Raw genomic sequence first — 9646 nt, forward strand, 5'->3', positions numbered from 1 at the left:
TGTAGCCTGATTGGCTACAATGTGCCTGCTGACTGAGATGTAGAGGGTCAAAGTTGACCCTAATGATGCACTATGGGGGGGAACCGAACTTCCGGAAAAGTTCACGGTTCCCCGCGATCGCGAACCACGGAAGTTCGCCGGCGAACCAGTTGGGGCCATCTCTAATTCTGGAATAAAAAATAAAATTAAAATATTAACATTTCTTTTGGATTATTTTCGAGAAATAACAATTCTCACTTTTGTTCACAAGCATAATAAATATTTCAAGACTAAATTCACTGTTCATGTTTACAGTGGGACGTTGTGTTGCATGGATAACAGGAAATAGTGGTGTAGGGATCAAAACAGCATCTACTATGAGGAAATAGCCAAGGAAGTGACACACTCCTGTCCCCCCCCCCCCCTTTTTTTTTTACTTTATATACCCATGGGCTCACAAATTCCAATTAGTCACCTGACAAACAGTGTCCTCCAGCTACCACTTTGCCGCCGCACGGTATGAGTGTGCGGTCGGCAAGTGGTTAAATACATTGCGTGCGATTTGCCTGCATTCCACACGCCAGGTGCCTCCCTAATTAATCAGGAAAGGCCGCTCGCGCGAGCAGCCGTTTCCTGTCAGATCACGGAGCGGGTCTCCGTGAATAGCCTGCGAGCCGCTGATTGCAGCTCGCAGACTAAATATAAACGTAGGAGACACATGTCTCCTTTGTTTACATTGTACGGCGCTGCTGCGCAGCAGCGCCGTAAGGCAGATCGGCGATCCCCGGCCAATCAGCGGCCGGGGATCGCCGCCATGTGACAGGGGACGTCCTGTCACAGGCTGCACAGGACGGATAGCGCCCTGTGCAGCCCCGATCACCAGGGGGCAAGGTAGGAGAGGGAGAAGTGAAATTTCGCCGCGGAGGGGGGCTTTGAGGTGCCCCCCCCGCAACAATACAGCCAGCAGGAGCGATCAGACCCCCCCTGCACATCATCCCCATAGGGGGGAGAAAAGGGGGGCGATCTGATCGCTCAGCATACACCCTGATCTGTGCTGGGGGCTGCAGAGCCCACCCAGCACAGATCACAAAAAGCAGCGCTGGTCCTTAAGAGGGGGTAAAGGGTGGGTCCTCAAGTGGTTAATAGGGAAATCGCATGCGTTTTCCCCATGCGTTTTTGCCGCGAATTCGCATGCGATTTCGCATAGGTACCCATGCTAATTCACACAGGCAGTGACATGGTTAAAATCGCATCACCTTAACCTATGCGAAATCGCGGCAAAAAACGCATGCGGAATCGCACCCGCATGCGATTTGCCTGCGGTGATTCGCCGGCGATTCCGCAACGCTATAGTGGAAACGGGCCCTAACTCTGTGTGTGGAATTTGAGTTGGTGGGGGGAGAAGTTGTAGCACACAATTTTGACTTATCACGTCTTGTAAAATACTGTGAAGTATACATTCAAAATGAAATTATACTGCACTGTCAACCTGGGATAAATCACTGATACGGGCAAACATCTCTTAGGTGATGCATTGCATTGTGATAAGCTACGTTTAATTGCCCATACACTACTACACAAAAGCTCCACTGTGAAAAGGCCAATACATTGCTTCACAGCCAAAACATCATTTTTCAACTACATGCACTCGCAAGCAAAACATTTGAAGCTAGTTTCACTGTGGGACATTGTGTTGTGTTCGCTGTACCCGGTAACAAGAATATTTTTGTGGAAACGTACTGCATCCAAGACCCACTCTGTTGTACCACAACACTAACACCGTGCTATGAACAACGCACAGGTGGTGCATTGCAAACAGCTATACAGTGCACCACTGTGAACAATGCCTATATAAACTCTTACCATTAGTAACGATTACAAATTCTAAACCTATATTGGGGTTCATTCACAAAGGTTAATTATTTATCTCCTTAAAGGGGGCCATACACTAGACAACCAACTAATCGACCATCCAATTCGATTATTATAATCGAATTGGATGAAAAGTGGTGCTGCCAAGTGCATGCCCGACCGACAAAGCGACCAATTTCGGGACAAACATTTTGGGGTGAGGTTGGTTGGTGGGGTGCACGGCGGTACAGCGGCCGAATTGTGAACGAGCGACGATGAAACCCCCGCCACTGCAATGTATAAATGTATGCAGTGTGCAGTGAATTTATACATCACCTGTCCGGTGTCAGCCTCCACGCGGTTTCCATCCATCTCGCCGGGTTCCGCATACATGCAGGCGGCACTCTCTGTCACGAAGGCGCATATCGACTGACGTAAGACGCTATGCGCCGCTAGAGTGTATGCGGCTTACCTGGCGAGATGGAGTGATGGACCCGGCGAGCTGCTTCAGGACAGCTAATGTATAAAATCACATAATTTACATACATTTATACATTTTGGGGGCAGCGGCAGCTCAGCCGATTCCCAGATGATTTCATGCTGAAATCGGACAGGAATCGGCCTGTAGTGTATGGGCAGATTCGATTAGAGACATATTTATCTCTAATCAGATTCGATTAGAGATAATTTGTCTCTTGGTCGAATCTGCCCATAATCGTTCTAGTGTAAGGAGTGCTAATGCATGAGATGCACAAATAAGGAGAGATAATTCATGAGGTAAATAGATGAGAGCTAAACCATGAGTTAAGTTAGATAAGGAGAGGTAAATCACAAGTTAAGTCATTTAAAGAGAGATAAATTGTGAGTTAATAAATAAGGTGAGATAATTTAACAAAAGCTTTGTGAATCCTGCCCTTTCTCTCTTCAGAAAGAAAGAGGTTGTTGCAATAACCCTTTTTCCCTTACAGGACTAGCTAGAGTTAGATTTGTGTATTCGCACGCTAATGCGAATTGGTGGCAGCGACCTGATCCCTGAGATTGAATTGATTTGTGCATACAATGAAAATAGTACTTCACGTGAACTCACTAACCAATCCAAAAGGTTACTTTGCCTGCAGTGCTGAATGTCCTCAGGGTCTGATGCTGAATGGTAAGCTGCAGCAAAGGGAACAGGAATATATCTATCCTAGGTGTGTATGTATGTGTATATGATAGATAAATAGATTACTTGCCAACAAGGCTAAGAAAAGTGGGTACAGGGGAGAGAAGGGGGACCTAGGGGAGGCAGGAGTAAGCCTGAGGACATCACTGCAGGTACTGCAACACATAGCAAACAAGCAAAGATGGAATACAAATTGTTACTCTTAAATCTCTTTAGGCCTGAAACTTAATTATGATTGGTCAATGATTAGCCAATCATAATTGAAAGTGTGTACCAGGCTTTAGTTAAAATAGGAACCATTTACTGGCATGTGGTCCTTCTGCAGTGATGTGCTGACACCAGCAAAGCCTTCAGTGATGGGATATGAGGGCTCCTGAGGCCAGAGCAGAACCACCACAGCTTAGGTAGGAAATGGGGAGAGTTGGATCCTATAAAGACCCTGCAATGGAACTCCAAGTAAAATACATTTGTCACCTGACCTCATTGTTTAAGATGGAAATTAATTTAGAGTTTAAGTTCAAGTTATCATCCCAGACCTTCAGCATCTTATTTCCCAGTCCCAACTTGTACAATGTTTAGACAATGCTGTTTGTGCTTGTGTTTATAAATGGTAACATTGCGTTGTTTATGCAATAAGAAAAAAATCCCAACAAATTCAGATATTAACTCTGTTTATTAAAAACCCATAAAAATAAAAATCTACATTATATACATTTCTTCATCAGTCTGTGCAAAATTCTCAAGCCAGGTGAATAGGAGAATATACAGTGTAACAGGCCAGACTCCTCCTGATCGCCAGTCTCCTCAGCAGCTCCAGGCTAAATCTTGCCAATTCCAGGTACATCTCCCTCTGACTCCTCTCCCTCATACCTCCTGGTTTATGCCGGGGGGAACCAGAGAGGAGACCAGCTCCTGAAGACACCGGGAGTCTGCTGTGGGGAACAAAGAAAACTATTAGGAAATGAAGAATAAGCTTAAGAATGGATAGTGAATTATTACTTAAATTAGATAAGTCAAGAGTAAGTTTTGTTATTCTCCTTACAGGGAAAGTTTTTTTTTTTTTTTCCTTCTAACTCAGTCTCCCAGTGGCAATCTGCCACAGGAACAAGAAGTGGGGGATATCTCTGTAGAAATGTATGCACAGCTATATCACCTTGTCAAAAATTTGAATAGTTCACATCTCTGGTAAAACAAAAAAGTATTAGGCCCCATTCACACTAGAGCGTTTTGCCACGATTTCGGCAAAACGCTCAAACGCTAGTGCTTTTGTGCTAGCATAATGAAACCCTATGAGCCCGTTCTTACTTGAGCGATTTGCGCTAATCGCCGAAAATCACCCAAAAGCGCAAAACGCAAATGCGTCGCCTGCACCATTCTTAGGCGATCGCGTTTCAGTGCTATAGAAGCGCTAAACCCGATCGCGACAAAATCGCCGCAGTGTTCAGTGAATTTTCCATGTGAAATATCACTCCTGCAAAACGCCGGCAAAAATCGCCTGCATTTTGTAAGTGTGAATGGGGCCTTACTGTCTGCATCCCTGCTGGAGTGGTTTCCTTCACTTGCTGTTCCAGTGACAACCTATTGCCATGACTGGAAGTGAATGAAAACTGTAAAAACATGGATTCAGACATCAATGATAAAACAGAAAAATATACTTTATAAAACACAACAGGGTGAAATAAAATGTGTATTCCTTACCCGAGTTTTATGCCTTGAAATGGGGGTCCACCAGCGACCCTGATCGGTAGTCACCCACATGTAGGTGGTGGGTTCCACATGCCAGGCCTCTGTTCTGCCACCGATGACTTCCCTGTTTGAGGGGGGTGTGAGCGCTGGGACGGGAAGAGGACTGAACGTAGCCACAGTAAATGGAAAGGCCGTCATTCCCAACCTGACAATAAATGAGCAATTATTAATTCAGGTCTTCCTGTTAACAATGCAAAACCAAACTGAATCCTACAAAAATGTATTCAAAGCTGTTATAGCATATTTGGCGTACCAATCAGTATTTGCAACCTGATTGTGTCAATCTAATTTACCTTGTACAGCGCTGCAGACTGCTCTATATAAATACTAAATAATAATAAAACCTTCCAACCTCTTTTCATCTCTGTTTGATAATCTCTATTAGAGGGCTTTCCAACTCTAGTCCTGGAGGGCCATAGCGATGTTTACGATGGACTAATGCTACGTACACACATGCGACAACGATCGTTCGTTGTCAACGACGAACAAACTTTTAATGAAAGAACGACCTAAGTAAAGTTAGTTTTAAAAGGTGTGTAACGATCAGATTGTTAGAACGAACGTTACATCATGTAACAGCAACTATTGCGCCTGTGCATAAAAATGAAAAGTTCCATGGAGAAATAGCGAAATGCGCATGTCAAGTCTAGTACGAACGACCGTTTCCAACGATGTACTACTTTTGCAAATGATCGTCGTTGGAAAAAATCCGCCAAGCTAGAGCGTTCGTTTTTAACGATCTAGCTCGTCCGTCGTTAGACTTAATAGTCGTTGGCTGCATTTTTTTAAACGATCGTCATTTGAAACGATCGGAACGATCGTTTCAAACGACTATAGTCGCAGGTGTGTACGCACCTTAAGAAATGGAGACATGTGTTCTACTTGATGAACCACACCTTCTCAATTCTAGTCCCATCAATTTGAGCTGTTCTAAAAATGAGACCCTCTGGCCTCAAGGACAGGATTTGAACAGTTCTCTATTTGCAGAGGGCTCTCACTAGTGGTTTATCAAGGGAAAATTACAGATTACAGAAACTTCAGATGTACTGAATACTTCAGATGTACTTCTTTTTGGAAAATGCAGATTACCGGTCATGCTGATTCTCTGGCTTCTGTAGAGTCACACATCTGTAACAAGCATGCAGCCAGTGGAGAAAGACCACCTTGTCTGCAACCACTTTCTAGATGGGTGTCTCAGAGGACTAGAAGCTGATGAATATGGCAGCCTAGCAGGTAGCATTTTTTATAATGGAAATAAAGCTAGCAGCCTCTATATAGCTTTCACAACAGGTATCAAGATGTAGAACTTAAGAAAGTTTTTGAACAAAGACTACCTACCACTATGTATGCTGAGTATTACTAAAGGTCCGTACACACGCCGGACTTTAGGCAACGACGGGTCCGTCGTTGCCTCCCGCTGGGTGGGCGTGCCAGCGACAGTCCGGCATGTGTACGCTCTGTCGTCAGACTGATACGGCTGTTTCTGAGCGATCCGCCCGGCGGATCGCTCAGGAACAGCCGTATCAGTCTGACGACAGAGCGTACACACGCCGGACTGTCGCTGGCACGCCCACCCAGCGGGAGGCAACGACGGACCCGTCGTTGCCTAAAGTCCGGCGTGTGTACGGACCTTAAGACTCTGTCAGAAGATGTGGGCTACTTACCGACAGCTGACTTCACAGGGGTCTATCCACAGTGTAAAGACCCTTGGCAGTGCCAGATCCTTATACTGCAGTTTACTGAGCCTGCAGGCTTCAACTATGAGTCCATCCTCCTCATGCCTGTCACTGGACATGCACCTGAAAGACAAGATAATGGCCATATTAGATGCATACAGTCACAGAGCAGATACTGGCCCATTATTGAGCAGAGAATGGTCATTATCTCTGGTGCATTGTCTTCTGTTTATCTTCTGCTGAGTAGAACAATGCCTAATTGCTCGGCAGATAAATGGTAAGATAGATACATTTCCAACATGTTGAACTTTATCTGGCAGGTAAATCTAAGGGCCCTTCTCCACTAGCAGTCGCTAGCGTTCGCGCTGAACGCTAGCGATTGCTGAATCGCAATTCCGCCGTTTTCCCGACGTTTGCGGCCGCGATTTTGCTATGCTATGCACTGCATAGCAAAATCGCGGCAAAAGTCGCTCCGCGGCGCGATCGCGATCAAGTAAAAACGAATCGCGGTAGTGGAAATGACCTACCGCGATTCCTATGTTAAAAAGCAAACCGTAGCGATTGTAAAATCGCTAGCGGTTTGCGGTTTTGCGATTCAGCTAGCGCAAACGCGCTAGTGGAAAAGGGCCCTAACAGAAAATTGTATGGTGTATTCCCAGCATTATGTCTCATTGATAAACCGCAGCTACTATTTCTTTGTAGGATAATAAAATAAGAGTAAACTGCATGCTGCCTTAATCCCGCCCAGCCCATGTAATGTCTAATGCTAGGTACACACAATACAATTTTCTGTTAAGGTCCGTACACATGCCGGACTGGAGGCAACGACGGGTCCGTCGTCACCTCCCGCTGGGTGGGCGTTCCAGCCACAGTCCGGCGTGTGTACAGTCTGTGTGCAGACTGATATGGCTGTTTCTGAGTGATCCGCCGGGTGGATCGCTCAGGGCCCTTTTCCACCTGCAGTCGCTAGCGTTCACGCTGAACGCTAGCGATTGCTGAATCGCAAAACCGGCGATTCCCCGACGTTTTGCGGCCGCGATTTTGCTATGCTATGCACTGCATAGCAAAATCGCGGCAAATATCGCTCCGCCGCGTGTGTACGGACCTTTAGATTTACCTGCCAGATCAATTTTTTTCAACATGTCCGATGTTAATTTATGATAATACATTGTGTATGATGACTTACCTGTAGTCTCTTTCTCTCATCGGGTGTTCTGGGAACCAGTGCCCTGTGTACTTCTTACATAGCAGCCTAGTCAGTTTCTCCTCAAAATGATCCACATCAGCTGACTGTAACTTCCTGGATTGGTTTATGATAGATCGTAAGAATTGAACCCCGGCAGTCAATTCCCGCTGCATGGTCATTGGGACGTTTTGGGCATCCATGTTCCTGGAGAGTCAGGTGTACAAGTAACTTAGTTTACATTGATTCTTATCCACAGTGTAGATTTGCTTTACATCTCAGTGAAGCTCTGGATACATGGTGACCCAAAATTATAGTAATTCTAACATGAGGAATATGGATGTTCCCATTACTTTTTGCATTCAGAAAACCAATTTGCTCTCCTGGCCTTTTGGTTTCAGCAATTTGTGAGCCATACACCTGCAACAAGCCTGCAAATAGTGAGACCAGAGCATGCTGTGAATGAGTGCCAAGTAGTACAGGCTGAGGGGCAGATTTACTAAACCCAATGCCTGGACAACTGGGACAGAAATGGAGCTCTTGTGCTTGTCCAACAAAATTAAATGGAATAAAAATAACTCAGCAATAAAAATAACTCAGCAACGGCAGTTTGCATAATCCTCGCCAATTGGGATGCACTGAATTTAAATTGTCTTTAAAACTAAGGGCTCGTTTCCACTATTGCGGTGCGGAATCGCCCGGATTCCACCGCTGATGAAAGTCGCATGCGGATGCGTTTTCCCTATTAAATACATTGTGTGCGATTCGCCTGCATTCCACACGCAGGCGAATTCTGCATGGTGTTCCGTGCAGATTTTCTCTGCACAATAAAACGCTCCCGCAGACGCATAAGTGGAAACAGGCCCATTCACTTATATTGTCTATGCGAATGCGCATACGCAAGACGCATGCGGATTCGCGATAGTGGAAACGGGGCCTAAAGAAATAACAGACTATGCAGTTGTATTAGCTTGGCTTCTTTTGGTTCAGCCTGCTGATTTGAAGAACAAGTTTTTTTAGGTCTATAAGTAGAAACCTTCTCAAACCACCAGAAGGTAAATTCCTGATTATTAGAAATCAGAAGTATGAGTAAAAGAAATAAAAAGCTGCACTTTATGGAGTAGAACACATTCCTTTACCAATTAAAAGAAAAAGTATATTTTTCTTGTCTTACCTCAGGGTGGTAGAGGGAGCTCTGCAGTCTTCTGCTGGAAATGAAGCTAATGTGAGGTCCACAAGATCACCTGTGATGTCTACATATGGGACACCAGCCTCCTTTATATACAGCAGCTCTCACAAGTAGGTGGAGTCACCTGATTAGGGTGTAATGCCTCTCTATTGTCACCTATTAGGGAGGACTGTAACTGATTTACATGACAGAACATCATTGTCCAGCCCCAACAGCCATGTCCCTCTGTCTGTGAACAGGTCCTATCAACTTTTCTTACCTTGGTTTAATTTTATTCAGTTTTTAAATCCAGTTAATTATTCTGCATTCTTCAGTGTAAAATGTGTTTTTAAACCAAACTGTTTGTATCACCAATATCTAAAATCTTGGCTAAGAAACATGCATTTACATACAGTACGCTACATGAAATCACAAAATGTCTGCTATCATGTGTTATGCTGGGAATACACGGCTTGATTCTGAGCTGAATAGATGGTTAGATAATTTCTCACATATCCCATCACCGTTCGATTGTTTTGCCGCTCGATTTGTCATTGAAGAGAAAAGGGGAATCTGAAAGATACCGCACTACTATGGTCATGTAGAAAATTACATCTTTATTCATATCACAGGTACACAATATCTAAACAATTAAAAAACCAAAGGGTGGCACGCTGATATATTACAAGCCATATAAAGGACAACAATATAAATTACCACAACAAATCAACAACTGCTGGTAGCACAAATAAATAAAAAAAAAAAAGTCAAATGACATTAGAATATATCAGAGACTCATAATATGCTCCACTATAAAAATATTGCACAATGTATATATCATCCTAAAACCAAAACATGCTAGTGGAAAAATGTGATAAGTA

The 9646-nt window shown here is 44.3% G+C and overlaps 1 protein-coding gene across 1 annotated transcript; it reads right to left on the reverse strand.

Annotated features, from left to right (window-relative positions):
- Window positions 1-3731: 3731 nt before the first annotated feature.
- On the reverse strand, window positions 3732-7800 carry LOC137528914 (protein BTG3-like). The gene is made up of 3 exons (XM_068250719.1): window positions 7601-7800; window positions 6403-6537; window positions 3732-3924 (listed from the first exon to the last, which is right to left on the reverse strand). The coding sequence occupies exons 1-3, from the start codon at window positions 7798-7800 to the stop codon at window positions 3732-3734; spliced, it is 528 nt and encodes a 175-aa protein (XP_068106820.1).
- Window positions 7801-9646: the final 1846 nt, after the last annotated feature.

This window comes from Hyperolius riggenbachi, chromosome 1 (assembly GCF_040937935.1).
Source record: "Hyperolius riggenbachi isolate aHypRig1 chromosome 1, aHypRig1.pri, whole genome shotgun sequence".
In the NCBI taxonomy this organism is placed as follows: Eukaryota; Metazoa; Chordata; class Amphibia; order Anura; family Hyperoliidae; genus Hyperolius; species Hyperolius riggenbachi.